This window comes from Schistosoma mansoni, chromosome W (genome assembly GCF_000237925.1).
Source record: "Schistosoma mansoni strain Puerto Rico chromosome W, complete genome".
NCBI classification, from domain to species: domain Eukaryota; kingdom Metazoa; phylum Platyhelminthes; class Trematoda; order Strigeidida; family Schistosomatidae; genus Schistosoma; species Schistosoma mansoni.
The window spans coordinates 43,895,227-43,913,934 of NC_031502.1; the positions used below are offsets into that span (position 1 = coordinate 43,895,227).

Sequence of the window (18,708 nt, forward strand, 5' to 3'; positions counted from 1 at the left end):
CATTAAAAAAAGTAAATTCGATCTGTTAAACAAATAACAGGGATCTATTAGTGCAGTTCATTCATTATTTTTGTCAAGTTAATCACGAGTCAAAATAATTTGGTATAGATATAGCTGATGAGAATATCATTGTTTAAAATGTTGGGTTGATTACGTAATAACCCCGTGAATCCTTAATGTCATAAATTTTGTTAGTATTTGTCATATAGTCTACGCTTTTATTTGTGAATGAAAAATACTTGAATAGTTGCTATGTTCGAGGGATTAAAATGTCACTTAGGACCGGTGAACGTAATGATAGTCAGCAACACAACAGAAGGACAAGCTAAAAATTTCACGACCACCCCCAACCCTGTTAACTAGAGGAAGACGACTAGCTCCAGCCGGGAAAATGTATAATCCCACAAGCAAGTTGGAAAAGCGAACAACAAACACTCAACTCGTGCTTATATATACAATACAAGTGTCACAAATTAGTGCACTTAAAAGGAAAACTAACCAGTCATGTTTAAGTTCCTTTCAGGTGGAAAACACAAACTAAAAGTAAAATAGGTGCTTTTGGCGCGAGAATGAGAAGTATAAAATTTTCATAAATACATTTCAAAAATGAGAAGTTTAACTACTGATTTCTGGGAATCTAGCATTTTCTGCAATAGTGTGATGGCAATATGACTGGAAGCCTTTTTGTACTATAGATCTTTCTCTACAGTTACTTCAAAATTAATCCACTTATTTCTCTCTGAATGACTCAGTTTTAAGCACGGTGACATGTCATCATTTGGTAAGAAAGTTGCCAATACATATTCTGTGATTCATTCAAGAAATATGACCTTGTATAGTCTAGCTCATCCATTATTCTCTGTTGTATTTTAAACGAGAACAACTCAATGTTATAAGTGAATTAGGAAGTTATCGTATACTGTTGTGATTGGCAATAACCAACTGTAAATACGATATACCACTAATAAAACTTTAATTTAATAGTTCATAAAATACGTTGAATCTTTATTTGCATATAAAGAAAATTTCAGATAATTACTTCGTTAATGAAAAGTACGACTGTATAGGTCTAATGTATTATTCTGTTTTATTGCAAAGCTTAAATTAACTTCTTTTTCTACTAATAAATGTTTATTTGTGAACGTATAAAATAACTTATCAAAGTTCTCTTATACACCTACTTCGACATCTTGTTGAATTTTTCAAATTTTAATGGTTCTTCTGAAATTTCACCTATTCTCTCTTCACTTCTTATTGTATTCTGTTGTGGAACTGGAATGATGATGTAGCCAGCCTTACGTAGATGATCAATAATTGTCTCTCCACTTCCTATAAAATGTGCTGTAAATATAAAAACAAAATGGATAAATATTGGAAACAATCATTTTCATTATTTTAACTTTCCGTTCTTGATAATTCATAAATTTACTAGTAATGTTGATTTTTACTTATATTCACAGTGATGGATGTTGATAACAATAACAATTAATTCTCTTAATACAGAGATCTTTCATTTTGACGGCATAAATTCAATACTTTCTATTGGAAGTATTTCCTAGTAAGTTCTCTACCACAGGATCAGACAAGTTTATGGTGCGTAAAATTTTTATTTACAACTTGTGATTTTAAAAATAAGAACAAATAAATTGGTAGTTGTAGATGTGGTGTGTGCTACTAATGTTGACAGACATATGTAGTACGTAACACCAATCAAAAATGGGTTGTCTGTGAGCAGAAGGTTGAGAAGATTGAAATGAAGAGAATAAAAGTGAAAACTGATAGTAATCAAGATTACAACAATAATGAAGCAACAATGAAGCCTATATATATATATATATATATATATATATATATATATATATATATATCCCAATTCGTGCAAAAGTTGTATTTCTCACGTTTCGTGACTTAGTGTATGCCACTTCTTCAGCGTAAATGAAATGCATAATTTTCACATTTTGCTAAGCCACTGTGTGATTGTGCATTTAACAACAATTTGATTTTTTACCTCAAAGTATCCATTCAATACATAGGGACTGGATTATGCTGAATTCATCTATAACTTGTTTCAAGTTATAAGTAAAATTATATTCGGTAAAAAACAATCAGAATAAGTGTAGGCAACTTAGTTTGAGAATAAAAGATAATTAAGGGCCAGATATTTGAAAAACGGTCATTTGATGGATAAACCAATATGAATCAGATAAGATGTTGGAAAAGGGAGTTAGTGATGAGAAAATTTTTCAAATGTGTGGGAAACAGTGAGATCTGGTGAATTTCCGTTGCAGAATATATAAAAGTGTAAGAAATGAAGTATATCAAGTTATTTGAAATTACTGGAAACCTACTGAATATAAAACGAGTTAAGGTAATAAAAGAGTTGAAATCAATTTCGAGTAGTCATTGGCACTGATATTTAAAGAATTTTTACTAGCGGCTCAGTTTTGTTATCAAGGAATCTATTGAGTTCCGAGGTCAGTTTCTTATGTTCCTGAGGCAGAGTTTTCGCTCACTGGAAAAATTAAGAAATATTCTAATTTCTAATAAAGGAAATATATGAAATATGAACCTTTTTCGATCAGTATGTGATAGTCGACCTCACTGTGACAGTCTTAATATGATTTTGCATCTTAATTCTAGGTTAGTATCATGCCCTTATCTCAAATCAAATAGTGTGGAAAAACTTCAAAGTTTTTACTCAAATAATTTAATTACTTCGAGGAAATTAAATGATCCAAATAAAAACAAAAGAAAGATTTTAGTGATAGTTCATTTCTTACTAGTGTTAATTAACCGTGATTTTAATTGCTTGTAAAATTGATTTCGTTAAAAGTTCTCCTATTTAAGTAGAAGCCTCAAAATTATGTAAGCATGATTTACGTGGATCGTGGCATCGGGAAATCATGACTTCAATGCCAGTGGAGGTTATCAGTGGTTTACGTTAAACATTTAGAAAATTCAAGGAAACATTATTCTCTTATTTAAACTGTCTCTTCATCTTTTATTTTTTTTAGTTAGTGTCAATTTTAAATTTATACGCAGAAACAAGACCATATTTTAGTCCGGGAAGGAGAAATGGATGAATAAAAGGATAATATTTAGTTTAACGTGACGGATTGATGGCAGCTAAGGAACCATTAAAATTACAAATAACCAGGTGGATGTTTCGTCTTGGTTTAGGAATCACCAATAGTATGGAAATTAATCCCACCAGAAGGTGAACTCATGATCTTTTGGGGAGAGCACCCTACTTTAAAGCTACTGAAGTGCATTCCAATAATTACATTCTCAATTTCTGCTGGTTTTGGCATAGCGCCACTGTCATCAGTAATGATTATCTCACTCCCCACACGATTGAACTCCACTGGTGATAACTTCTCATCAGAGCTTCAGTAATCTATCTTGAAATCAGTCACTATGTGAACACAACTAATACTTGATTAGATAAAATATGGATATGGATTTATTGAGACGTTAATAGAGCTAAATTGTTTCGGTGCAGGATGAAGAAGCAATCCAATGGCCTCTTTTTCTGTTCGTTCCCTAAATAGTGTCAAACCGTGTTTGGAAACACCTTTACACCGAGACAGTGGGATCTAAAACAAAACAAGGTTACATTACCTGCGCCTAATGCAAAAAATGCTGATTGATTTAATGATTCAGCAAGTTTTAATTTACTGATTATCTCATAAGCCATTCGCTCATTACGTCTAACTATCAGTTCTTCATTTAAATACTTTTCCAAATCAATAAGCGTTTGAACTTGACTCGGACTTAACAAGTTCTTTATTTCTTTGTCAATGAAGTAACTTGGCGTTGATTGTGATGATGGTAATGATTGGGTACGATAGTTATGTCGTTTAGAAATGTTATTCACCTTGTTGGAAAATTTCTGTTGTTGTGCCGTAGCGTTTTTACGAATCATAGTAATAAGGGGCATTGTATTTGTTTCATTCTTTGTTGTAATGTGATCTAACGACGAAGTCGACAATAACGCAGAATCTGATGGTGTAGTTTGTGTTAAAGACATCCTAGTTAATGTTTCATTCAAATCACCGCAATTATAATGTTCAATTAACTGTTCTGTTGGACTATTGAATATATCTGTCTGTTGAATTGGTCTACGTTTTTGATTTGTAATTAATGTATCATTTATTTGTCCATTCCATGTATTAAATAAAACTTTTGTGTTTGATGTATATTTTTTATTGTTGCTGCTATTATGACTCACATGACCAATATGATTAACATTATTAAAATAGTTAGTCAGATGTTTCATAGGGTGATTAGCATTCTCTAAATTATTCAATGTTATTTCAAGTGCAAATGTTACCTGAAATAAAAGTTGATAAAGTGAAACTTATGGAGGAGAAAACTTTGTAAGAAGCAAAAAAATATTAATATTGTATAATTTACTCTTCTATGTTATAAATTGAAGCTTGACTAGTAAGTAATAACCAACATTGTATTTGCTCATACCTAAACGTTGATTAGGTTGGAATAAGGTCACCTGTCCAAGTGACTGGACATGATGTGTACTATATCTGAGTGTAAAATGGTTCGGGGGAATGTATAAGAAGCCGCGTACTTAGGTTTCATGGTAGTTGGCACTCTTAAGCCAGGTGTGTTTGCAGTTTTGTAGAAAGAAATACTCTTGGTGCTATTCTAATCAGATACATTACAAGTAATCTATCACAGTTCATTAATTGTAACCTCTGCCGAAGCCTCTAATACCATGTCATTGACTTAAATGTAAGCATCTCTTTGGAAAAGAGGTTGTGGTGTGCTACTGATGTCGACAGATATGAGTAGTATGTATCATCAATCGGAACTCCACCTGTAGCTCTTCTAGAGTTACTGCCGGTTCAAAACTCGGGTAAAGGAGGAGGGTTAGGCATGAGGTCGGCAACCCCATCCCATAGAAAACATCCTTGTTAAAAAAACTCCAACCAGATTAAACAAATGAAAACATATGAACTCTTCCCTCCGCGTTGAAGGAAGAATTATGATGCCTCACGATGGAAAACCGAGGCCGATGCCCCTTCTTACAACCAGAGCAACACTCTTTATAGGTACATGGAACGTCCGGACAATGTGGGAGACCGGGAAGACCAGTCAAATAGCGACAGAAATGAAGAGATACAAATTGGCAGTACTTGGAATCAGCGAAACCCACTGGACACAAACTGGATAACAAACACTAGATACGATAGAGATGTTGCTGTATTCTGGTCACAAAGAGGAAAATGCTCCACACACTCAGGGAGTTGCTCTAATGCTATTCAGGGAAGCACGAAATGCACTTGTAGGATGGAAATCTCAGGCATCCAGAATCATCAAATCATCCTTCAAAATAAAGGAGGGAATCACAATGAATGTTATCCAATGTCACGCACCTACCAATGATAGCAACGACGACATTAAAGATCAGTTTTACTGGAGGCTGCAATCAATCATAGCGAAGTCCTCACGAAAGGACCTCATTATCCTGATGGGAGATCTAAATGCTAAAGTTGGAGTGGATAACACAAGATATGAAGGTATAATTGGACGACATGGACTAGGAGAGAGAAATGAAAATGGGGAGAGACTTGCAAATCTATGTGCATTCAACAAATTGGTTATGGATGGAACAATATTTCCACACAAACGCATACACAAAGCTACATGGATCTCACCGGACCACACCACAGAGAACCAGATAGATCATATTTGAATCAGTAAAAAAATTCACAATGTCATTGGAAGATGTGAGAACCCGGAGAGGAGCTGACATAGCTTCAAATCACCACCTGGTTGTGGCCAAGATGAGATTGAAGCTAAAGAAACACTGGACAACTGGACAAACAGCACTACAAAGGTTCAATACAGCCTTCCTTCGAGATACTCACGATTTCAAGATAACTCTCAACAACACGTGTTAAGCTTTACAGGATCTACTGAAAGAACAAGAAACTACTTTGGAGGACAATTGAAAATGGATCAAAGAAGCACTAACTTCGACGTGTCAGGATGTTCTGGGCCTAAAGAGGCATCATCGTATGGAATGTATATCTATGGAACCCTGGACTGGATTCAAGAAAAAAAGAACAAGAAGACAGCAATTAACAACAGCCGAACACGAGCAGAGAAAGTCAATGCGCAAGCAGAGTACGCAGAAGCAAACAGGGAAGTGAAGAAAAGCATTAAAGCCGACAAGCAGAAATACAAGGGAGAACTAGCAACGACGGCGGAAAAAGCTGCAAGAGAAGGGAATGTGAGACAACTATATGATACAACGAAGAAATTGGCAGGGAGATATAGTAAACAAGAGAGACCAGTCAAGGACAAAAAAGGAAAGACAATCACAGAGGTCCAAGAACAGAGGAAAAGATGGGCAGAATACTTCGAGGAACTGCTGAATAGACCAGCTCCATTGAATCCATTGGACATCGAAGCAGCCCACACTGACCTTCCCATAGATGTCACTCAACCAATGATCGAAGAAGTCAAGATGGCCATCAGACAAACCAAAAGTGGAAAGGCGGTAGGACCTGACAATATACCAGCAGAAGCACTGAAGTCAGACATTGAAATAACTGCAAACATGCTTCACCTTCTATTCAAGAAGATTTGGGAAGAGGAACAAGTGCCAATGGACTGGAAAGAAGGATACCTCATCAAGATACCAAAGAAAGGAGATCTGAGTAAATGTGAGAACTACAGAGGCATCAGTTTGTTATCAGTACCAGGAAAAGTTTTCAACAGAGTGTTGCTGAACCGGATGAAAAACGCAGTAGACGCCGAACTTCGAGATCAACAGGCTGGGTTCCGTAAGGATCGGTCGTGCACAGACCAGATTGCGACACAACGGATCATCGTGTAACAATCAGTTGAGTGGAACTCGCCACTATGCATGAACTTCATTAACTATGAGAAGGTGCTTGAGAATGTGGACCGGAGAATATTATGGAAACTTCTTCAACACTATGGAGTTCCTAAGAAAATCATCAACATTATCCAGAACTCATACAACGGACTACACTGCAAAGTTGTGCATGGATGACAGCTGACAGATGCATTTCAAGTGAGGAATGGAGTCAGACAAGGCTTTCTAATCTCCATCTTCCTCTTTGTTCTGGTGATCAACTGGATTATGAATACTTCGACATGTGAGGGGAAGCAAGGGATACAATGGACGTTTCAGAATCATTTAGACGATTCGGACTTCGCAGATGACCTAGCCTTCCTATCTCATACACACAAACAAATACAGACAAAGACAACCAACGTAGTAACAGTCTCTGCATCAATAGGCCTCAACATACACAAAGGAAAAAGCAAGATTCTCAAATACAACACGGAGAACACCAACCCAAACACAACTGATAGTGAAACTCTGGAAGAGGTGGAAACTTTCACGCACTCATCTGGGTAGCATCGTTGATGAACAAGGAGGATTTGATCAGACGTAAAAGCCAGGATTGGCAAGGCAATGATTGCTTTCCTACAATTGAAGCACATATGGTACTCAAAACGACTGTTAACCAATATCAGATTTATAACCTTCAATACGAACATCAAGACAGTTCTGATGTACAGAACTGAGACTTGGAGAACTACCACAGTCATCATCAAAGAATTATAAGTATTTATAAACAATTTTCTACTCAAGAGACTCAATGTTCGTTGACCGAATGTCATCAGCAATAACCTACTATTGGAGAAAATAAACCATCTTTCATCTGAAGAGGAAATTAGGAATAGATGTTGGAGCTGGATGGGATATACATTGTGTAAATCATCGAACTGCATCACGAAGCAAGCGCAAACTTTGAATCCTGAAGGTGAATAGGAAAGAGGAATTCTGAAGAACATACTGTGTGGAGAATTGGAAGCGGACATCAAAAGAATGTATAGCGACCACAAGATAGGATTGCCCAGGACAGGGTTGTAAAGAGAATGCTGGTGGGTGGTCTATGCTCCTCCACGAGGGGTAACAGGCGTAAGTTAGTTATCATCAATCGAAAGTGAAATGCCTGTTGACAGGAGGTTAAGAAGATCGAAGAAAATTGAATGAGAACAGAGAATGACTGGTGTGGAAACGAATGAAACGAATGAAGTTTGAGACGATTTATTGACATTTTGCAAATGGAGTATTCACTGTGTGGTTCTCAGATCTTACTAAGATATTCTGCAATGTTTCATTGAGATATATTTGATTATCCCCACAAATGTCCTCGTTCACTACAAGCCCAATATTTAACTGGAGGTGTTAGTTTAATGATATACAAGCCTATATAACTACATATAGTCATATTTATTACTTTTTGGATCATAAGTATCCATATTCTGGAGGATACTCAAAGTTTCTAGTCAACGTTATCGTCACATTAGTTGTTGTGTTTTAAATAAACCATTGATTTCATTATGTTGTCGAACTAATATTCTATTTCACATCATTTCAGGTATCGCTAATTAAAGACTGATAGATATATAAAAATTAACGTGCATTAATGAGAACTCGCTTAAAAAGGAACCAGGAGAATTGTCAACGACACGAATTTATTTTATCTACTTTCAACCAACATTCACATGATAAAATAGCTGGTAGATAAGCAATGTCCATGTTCTCATACTTTACAATTGTCTAGCGAAGTTGCTGTCATAATTATTGTTTACACGCTTTTTCGTAATTAAATTTATTTTATTAATAAATGTTGTAAGTATTTTGAGCATACTTTGAATAGAGAATAGCAGTGAAATCCAGAACTCACATTTTATCGTGTTTGGGACTAACCGGCTAAGTGTATCTGTAACAGGTTGACCAAACTCAGTCCTCAATGTTAAAAACGAGAAAGTGTTAACTGTTACAAGTTCTCACCGTTTTTTCAAAACATGGATTACACAGTTTCATATCTTGTAAACTCTTCATATTATAGTATGATATTTTGTCAGTTACAGCAAAAGTGAAATTATTTCATGTTCTTATCTAAATGATTTTTTTCTCGACGGGGTATTTTCATAGAGATTTCTGTCGAACGTCTATAGACTAATTAGATAAATTTAGTTTTGTTGAAAATGGACGATCGGCGTAATAGTACTGTTGATAAAGCGGTACGGAATCCTACATGCATTATATTATATATTAGAATGAGTAGTATCCACCAGGTTCGTGGTTTGCAATTAATATTTCTATACATTTCTTAAAAGACTATTGTGGTTCGGTAACTCATATCTTCTTCAAATAGAAGGATTTATTTCCATGTAGTTTCTTATTAAAATATTGTATTCCATCAAAAAAAGGTATGAGGGATGTTAAGAACATTGATATTTTACAAGTTAGTGTTGGTGAAGTTGGAAATTTATGTTGTAAGTTTTCAGTTTTATTTGAATTTTTTCACACAAAACATTCTAATTATCTAACCTTGGTAAGTGATATTAATAATAGAGTTTAGCTGATGTATTACTATACTAACTCTGTAAAGCGATCTATCTTGACATTAAATAGAACATTGAGAAACAAACTTATAGAAATATATAATTACCTGATGAACATTTATTCGGTTTAATGGTTCACATTGGTCATTTACTTGTTCCACTGCACCATGTTGTTTACCTAGTCGTTGGGCTTCTTGTGCTAGAAATAAATCCAGTACGGGTACACCTCGATCGAATATTTCACTCCTTGTTAAACTATTTAATAACAATAAAAGCCATATAGGTCTTTTTTCTTTCCAATCTTTTGTCAATGTCTCATACAGATATGATGCGAAAACTTTCTTTTCAGGCTCGATCCATGCACTAATCGTATGACGAAGGTTATTTATATATCGATCTAAACGTTTAATTAAATCTGGTTTAAGTAGATTTGTGATTGTTTGATTTTTCGGTAACACTTGGCAATCACTCAATTCAGCTAATGTAACAGGATTAGTTAGATCTAGTTCAAAATAGACAATATCTGATTGAGCAAAACTTGCTTTTACCACAGGATCAATTTGTGACCAAACATGTGTATAAGCTACATGTAATGTACCAAAAAGGAATGAAGTTGGCTTAGTGGAAATTTTCCATAGGAATGTATTTTTTTGTTTTGAAGTACTCTAAATTATGAGAAGAAAAATAGATGAGATAAATATTAGTTTCACAAAGCTCTAAACGAAGTAAATCAATGGAGTTTTATGCCTAAGACTGTTCTGTACATTTAGTCTAGGAAATTCTTATTAGAAGAGTTTAAGATAAGTAATTTAAGTACTTTTATGTAACGGATAATAGTCCTAATTCACTTGGATCTGTTACGTAACGTTACAAGTGTGACTAAAATACCAGCATGTGATCCTGCACTAAGTTTTTTTTAGAATGTAAGGGTATTCCTACCATATACTTATGTACTGTATATAAAATTTAATCAAAGATGATTGTAACATTCTGTTCTACTTAGTGGTATATAAGTTGGTAAAAATCTCCACATATAACAATTGTTATGAATGATTATCAAATAGCGTAGAAAATTAAGAGGGAGAGGTTGTTCTTGTTTAAAATTTAAGTGAAATATTTTTTGGTTGTGTGGTAAGTTCATACACTTTACGTTACTATAAATAGGGTATTGGCAGTGAGTGTCGTCTACAAAATTAGTTTTGAGGAACATCTAATTCAGATTGGTTCTTGACAAAACAATCCATTATTTGCAGTTTATCAATCATTAATAACAGTTTTTTACAGCTTACCACTGAAGTTGTAGTGCAAGGTAATGATTTATGAGATGAACCAAGTTGGAAGTGAAAAAGGGCAGTTTTAGGTAATTTTTAATACACTAAGAACACTGTATATTTGGAGAATACTAACGATTCTATAGCAGAGCGGTTAATGAGCTAGGAATCACACTTTAGTGGTGTTTTTATAATTTATTTATTCACTGTTAGGTCAGGTGGCTTTATGGAGGCTTTATATAGTTAGAGGGTAGCAGAAACTATTTTGCAGTTGAAAGACTATGGGAGACCAGAGATCACTGTACAGGTCTTGTTTACAATAGCTCACCAGTCTGAACCTTAGATAGCTAATCATATTGTGACTGAGACTAGTATTCACAGATTGCATTTGATGGGAATCGATTCATACAACGAACTGACAGAAGTTTGAAATGTAGACCATAGACTACTAAATATGTGATTTTTGGGTAGCATGATTATCTCAAAAGCTAAAGGTCATGGCTTTGTTTAGAAGTGTACAATGTTGAGAAGTTTCAAACTAGGACGAAAGAATTTTAAAAATGTATTTCAGGAGAAATTCGTGAAAAAATATAAGGCAATTGATCTGTCGAATGGTTATTACTATTACTCTATGTAACAAGATATCTGTTTTCAACAGAGTTATTATCTAGACGTACATATATTGTTTGTGTTTTCTCACTGAGTTGATCATTTAAATACATACATACATTCAAATACATATGAACAAACCAATAATCTAATAACAGATTTGATAAGAAGCAATCATTTATTATTATTTTATTATAATTATTCCCTATCCTTCTTTTTGATTCATAGAGTCAAACCGTTAAGTTACTAAATGTTTGTTATAATTTAAGTTTTTGCTGTTTTCAAACATGATATTAAAAAGAATCAAACATCACTTCACTGTAACCAAAATAATGGAAAATAATTAATTTTTTTGGTTCGACAACTAATCAGTTTCATTCTATTGCACCGAATTCATAATTAGCAATGAACTGCACAATTATAATAGACTAATTAAAAATTTATGAAAAAATTACAGAAGTCTACTACTTTTATACTTTTTAAGCATCAATATTAACAACACTGACAACAATGAGAAACAATATAATTGTTGTAAAATGAAGTTTACAATCACAATATAACTAATATAATTAATAGAACTGAACAAGATTACTGAGTATATCCTTAGTGATATGCTTATATTTTGAAAAAATGTCAATTGGAACTGTAATTAAATCACTTCGTGGTAGATGACAGGCTACAAATGATTAAATTCTGCCCTATAATGGTAACTACTGCTGTAAATGAAATCGGATGTTGGTATTTATAAGGAACTGCTACAAATTAGAGAACGGCTGGAAAACAATAGAGATAGGATAAAATATCTATTCATGATGTCATTTCATAACAGAAATTGAACAATCTCCACAAAATCCCCATATTTAATAATACTTTAGGTAGCTTGTGTAAAGTCGAAAAGTGAGAAATGAATCTTTTAAAATGCTTTAAATGGATTCATTAACCGGAATTTTTTTTAAGAGGAATGCACCTTAATTTAAAGCTTCCTATTCAAATAAATTGTATTTCATAAAAATTTTTTCACTGATAAATTTGAATAAAACTAGAACAAACGAACGTCGTAGATTCAAATGAATGTATTTTAATTTTTGGCTTTTCATTAGCTGTTTACAATCTAAATGTATGTTATATCCCGTGGAGATTTATGAATGATAACTTTGAGAACTATATATGGACCAGTGTGATATGTATATTTCCTATTGTATAATTGTTATGTAACTGAACTATTCATATTCGTATCCCTTTTATTATAAGCTTTATTTTGACCTATAGACTATTATTATGCAATTTACCATTCTTAAGTTGTCCCCAGTCTATTGATTACTGTTCCCCATATTCACAGCCACATTTGGCCAAATCTTGTACAAATGTTGTTTTCCTATTTCATGGTACGATATGGTCAGTTTGTTTGGTATATAAATCCAGTATGTTTGAGAATAATGATTCATATTGCAGAGGCTGTTATTGAAGTTCTGGACTTAACTAGCTGGGCTAGGCAGAAAGTAGGATTGATAAGTACTCAAGACTGCTCATACGGCTTTTGTGTATCATTGGGCTATCAATAAATTCACTGTTCTCTAATAGGCGAGCCAATCTATATAACAATATATAACAAGTTTAATAAGTTAAAGCCGGTGTATATTAGAAATATTCTGATCGATGAAGATTAATAAAACTGTCATACATATGTAAGATCTATAAAAGATGCCTAAATGATATGTTATTTATGTATTAAATAAAACGTTTTATAATCCCATGTAGACAGGTTAATGAAAAATACTAATATCATAAGTTATGTAGTTACAATAATAAAAAGGATTTATTATATGATCAAAATAAGTTTAGCTGAGATAGAACTCATGAAAGTATGAAATAGATTGTTACACAACTACACTTTAAAAAGCGAGGTTGAAAGGACAAAGTGATAGATTGACAACAGTATCCTTTTGAATCCATAAGTCCGGTTTAAGTTGTTTGACAGTGATGACTTCAGCAAAATCTAATAGGAATTCCAAGATTTTTGCTGCTAACAATTTTGTACATTTATGAAATATAATCGTTATGTCCTCTAGTAACTAAAGGAATTAACTGTTTCTGAAAGGTGTCTGAGAGATAGTGGTTATTCTAAATCGTTTGCGAGTAAAAGTAGGAAGGGAAGAATAAAGGTTATAGCGTATGCTAAAGACGGGGAAAAACCTTTCTTGAGAATAATTGACTAAAAGATGATAAAATATCTGGCAAGATTGATTTTACACTAAGAGGTTCCTTGGAAAACCCCTATCCAGATGTCAGATTTGTATCAATATATCAAAGAAATTGCTTGTTGAGCCGTTCAAAAGTAGATACACATTCACTTTACGTTACATACTATTGTGTTTACCAGTTTACTTATCCTGCCGTAGAACATACATTGGAAAGACAGAAATTAAACTCGGTTGACTGTTTTCTCAAGGTATTATTCAGGGAAAATAATATATCTTAAAAATGTTTACAAATAAACTTAATCACCTTGTATATTATGTACGTTGTTCTTTTCATCATGAGACCCAGAAAATTTACAAAAATTCAATAGCGAACGCAGATAAATAGTAGATGAATTGTTAGATTTATTTTTTGAATACGGTTTAATTTTCAGATGTTCCTGGTGAATTATAACAATCATAATAGTAATTCTAGTCTGTAAATTAGTCAGATCTATTAAAATACTAAAACATAAAATATATTAGTAACGATGGATGGTGGCTAGTAGTGGAATCCAGGACGTGCGTTACATCCTATTTGGGATTCATCAGCTGGATTTATTTGCATCCCTGAATTGATGTTCACTCCGGGACTTGAACCCATTACCGTTCGCTTCAAACGCCATTGTGTTAACCACTTATCTACTGAGTCCTGATGGCTATCCGCTTGTGCAATGGGATGAAGTTTGTATCTTCCCATTATTACCCTTTCTAGCAAACAGCACCAAGTGAATATAAAATATACTATTACTTATGCTTTATTGCATCAAAATTGAGGTAGAATAATCATTGTCTTCATGTTTAATTTAATTACCAATTTTCCTTCCATTTTGTATGAGAAAATGCTTTCATTTTTCATTAAAAAGATGAATAATTGAGAAGTCATTAAGAAGGTGAATAACCAAACGAAGAAAATATATAAAATATTATTGCATGATTCTCTTGCTTTTGTATCCAAAATTACAAACAAAACAGAAAATGTCTTGCGCGAATTTGTCTTATAATTTATGTCTACATGCATAGTTGTATGCTAACAAAAAGAGAAAACCATTGGGAAAGTAAACAAAAGAAGGCAGAAGAAGAAGAAGTCATTGTATATATATGTATCAATGAGGGGGTGTTAGAATTTCTAAAGGGTATATACAGATGTTATGATGAATTTGGTTTATTGATATTTATTAAAATTATCATTATTTTTGACTAATTGAGTTATTCATTCTTATTCATATTTATTCTTGGATTTTACGTTTTGTGTTTTCTCTTATCTATAAAATATATGAAAAATAACCCTAAATATAATTTAACTGTAGCAGTTTGTGATAGATCTGTTATTCAAACGCTTAATAATGACTTATAAATCGCTTTCTAGATCTCCAGAATACTCCTAAACTTGAACGTTGAACAGTAGAGAAAAGGTTAAAAGTATAAGGGAGAAGTTTTACGTCAAGTTTCATTAGTGTATAAAAAATAACAGTATTTATTGATTTATTAATAATCTCTAACTTATGGAAGTTTTATAGGCATGACAAGGTAAGTAACAGAATAAATAATTATCCAGACACAATGTGGCATCTAATCCGTCAATTTTCTTTGATTTTGTGTCATTTGCTAATTAAACAAAATGTTCTCAAGCTTCTGCTAGCTTCTAATGACTTTATTAAAGAATCGTCAGGGGATTCGAACGGTTAGCGTTATCCATTTGTTGATATTAAGGACTTCAACTGATCTATCTCTATTGAGGCACAGGTACATTCAGCTGACGAGACTCGAATAAAGTAAAACATACTTTCTAAATTCCACTACTAGTCATAATCTAACTTAACTAAACATAAATTGTTTGATGGTGGCTAGCAGTGGAATCCAGGACGCGCGTTTCGTCCTATTTGAGACTCGTCAGCCGGGTGAACCTGTTCACTCTGAGACTCGAACCCGCTACCGTTCGCTTCAAAGTCCTTTGCATCATTCATATAGCTACTGGGTCCATACAGCTACTAGCTTGTGCAATGCGTTGAAGTTTATTAACATTTTGTATTATTTGTTTGAATCTTCCCATTGATGTTTAGCACTGCAATTGACCAGTCTCTTATTGGTAAATGTGCGTTTTGTGCGTATTGCCTCGATATCGCCAAATAAATTCATTTTCAAGAGCACAAAGCCCTTTTGCAAACGAAAAGAGTTATGTAGTTCAAGTGAAAAATCACCGTGCTTTAAAGTCTTCAAAAATTTACAAATTAATGCCAGTAAATAAAGTAATTTGGATTTTTATCAGAAGGGGTTTTTGTGGAGATTTTAGTAATTTTATAGTTGAAATCATGAGTCAATTGAAGCTAGACCACTATCGAAAACCTGGAAGCACTAATAAGTCCTGGGTTCGAATCTCGTGAGTCGAGATTGTGGATACGCACTGCTGAGGAGTCTCACAATAGGACGAGACGGCCATCCAGTGTTTTCAGGTTTTTCATGGTGGTCTAGCTTCAATTGACTCATGATTTCAACTATAAAATGTGGATTTTGTAAACTTCATTTCCTTTTAACTTCATTGATTTTTATTGAATATCGGCTACTAACAGGTATGAGGCGATGATTTCTTTTCTAGTTTGAAACTCCTAAATTCAATGATTTATAGCTATTTTAAGATCAATTCAATGACTAAATTGTTTAAAATCTAATAATGTTATAATTTGAGATTTTCAATGTAGACTTATAATCCAAACTCTTTCTTTAAGTAAAAGGAATATTTGAATTACATGTTGATGAATAAAAGTGTATGTGAGAAAACGGTAAACAAATTATTTTAAAATTTTGACATCTGTGAGAAACCGCTAATAAAACACCATAAATTATTTATTTATCATCAATTTCATTTTTGTTAAACATGGTAGAATACAGTTTTCTGATTTGATTTACTATCTTTAAATGATTTTTCAATTTAGTTTAAAAAAATATAATTCTAACAAAACTGATTAACTGTTTTCTTCATTAGGGTAATTAACTGCTATGTAATGTAATTTTTCTCAGAGGAACATATTGGTGTAGTCATCTGTGAGAAATTTAACCGTAAGCGGTTAACTGGCTGTTCAAACAAAAGATGTGAGATGTGGATTTTGTTATTATTAAAGAATAAATGTGATTTTAACATTAGGTTAAATGGAGCTAATAATTTCACAGTATGAGATCTAATCTTATAAATGTTTAATGTTTTAATTATAAGAATTTTGTGAATACTTATATCCTATTATTGTCGAACCTTAGGTTTTCCCGTATGATACTTGTGTTATAAACGCTTTTTAAGTCATTTTACTTGTTAAATTAATGTAAAGTGAATTAATTGCAATGAATCTTTTTTACAGTTTATTAATGTTCTATAAAATCCGATTAAAAGTAGCTACTTGACATGATATTAGTGGGGAGTTTTTTAATGAAATAATCCACTTGTTAGGTGTGGGTGTTTATACGCTTGGCTTTGAGTTGCGTTTTCCAGTATAAAGTCTGGAGTAATTCTAGAAGTTGTAGAAGCAAAACACTCAAAAATTGAATACTCATACAATTAACGGATTAACAAATACGTATTAATAGTATACATTTTCTGTAGAAATTCAGTGACACATTTTGATAGCTGAGGACTATCATATCTTGATACTGAATAAACAAATCTTCACTTACAAATTATAGTTTCAATAGTATTACAATAGAATTAGCCAAGTTCAGATTAACAAAACACGCATTTCATGTTAGTTTGTGATACATGAAAACCGAGTATAGTTTTTCTCACCAGTAAGCATATCCGAAACCTTCAAAAATTGCAGTTAGTATGATTTGAGCAAATGTGAGAATTACAGAGGCATCACACCGTTGTCAGTACCAGGAAAAGTTTTCAACAGGCTGGATTCCGTAAGGATCAGTTTTGCACAGACCGAATCATCACACTATGGATCATCGTGAAACGATCAGTTGAGTGAAATTCGTCACTATGCATCAACTTCATTGGCTATGAGAAAGCGTTTGACTGTGTGGACCGGAGAACATTATGAAAACTTCTTCGACAGTATGGAGTTCTTGAGAAGATTATCAACATCATTTCGAATTCATACGACGGACTACACTGCAAAGTAATGCATGGAGGACAGTTGACAGATGCATTTCAAGTGAGGAATGGAGTCAGACAAGGCTTTCTAATCTCCATCTTCCTCTTTGTTCTGGTGATCAACTGGATTATGAATACTTCGACATGTGAGGGGAAGCAAGGGATACAATGGACGTTTCAGAATCATTTAGACGATTCGGACTTCGCAGATGACCTAGCCTTCCTATCTCATACACACAAACAAATACAGACAAAGACAACCAACGTAGTAACAGTCTCTGCATCAATAGGCCTCAACATACACAAAGGAAAAAGCAAGATTCTCAAATACAACACGGAGAACACCAACCCAAACACAACTGATAGTGAAACTCTGGAAGAGGTGGAAACTTTCACGCACTCATCTGGGTAGCATCGTTGATGAACAAGGAGGATTTGATCAGACGTAAAAGCCAGGATTGGCAAAGCAATGATTGCTTTCCTACAATTGAAGCACATATGGTACTCAAAACGACTGTTAACCAATATCAGATTTATAACCTTCAATACGAACATCAAGACAGTTCTGATGTACAGAACTGAGACTTGGAGAACTACCACAGTCATCATCAAAGAATTATAGGTATTTATAAACAATTTTCTACTCAAGAGACTCAATGTTCGTTGACCGGATGCGATCAGCAACAACCTACTGTTCAAGAAAACAAACAATTTTCCATCTGAAGAGGAAATTAGGAATAGATGTTGGAGCTGGATGGGACATGCATTGTGTAAATCATCGAACTGCATCACGAAGCAAGCGCAAACTTTGAATCCTGAAGGTGAATAGTAAAGAAGAAGTTCAAAGAACATATTACGCCGGGAAATAGAAGGAAATATGAAAAGAATGAATAACAACAGGAAAGGATTGTCCAGGATGCGGTTGTATGGAGAATGCTGGTGGGCTGCCTGTTCTCCTCCACGAGGGGTAGCAGGCGTAAGTTATCAAGTAAGTAATGACCTTTCAGTTGCAATTAGCTTTTCACTGTAATCAAAATAATTTCATACATATTTTTTTTTACAAAAAACATCTCCTTACAATTACAAT

General features: G+C 33.6%; 1 protein-coding gene across 1 annotated transcript; it reads right to left on the minus strand.

The window, feature by feature from the left end:
• Positions 1–1,173: 1,173 nt before the first annotated feature.
• Smp_174650 (hypothetical protein) lies at positions 1,174–14,396 on the minus strand (the record flags this gene model as incomplete). Its single annotated transcript, XM_018789826.1, has 4 exons — positions 1,174–1,341; positions 3,622–4,333; positions 9,528–10,085; positions 14,352–14,396. 4 exons carry the CDS (start codon positions 14,394–14,396, stop codon positions 1,178–1,180), a joined length of 1,479 nt encoding a protein of 492 aa, XP_018655230.1. The 3' UTR covers positions 1,174–1,177.
• Positions 14,397–18,708: the final 4,312 nt, after the last annotated feature.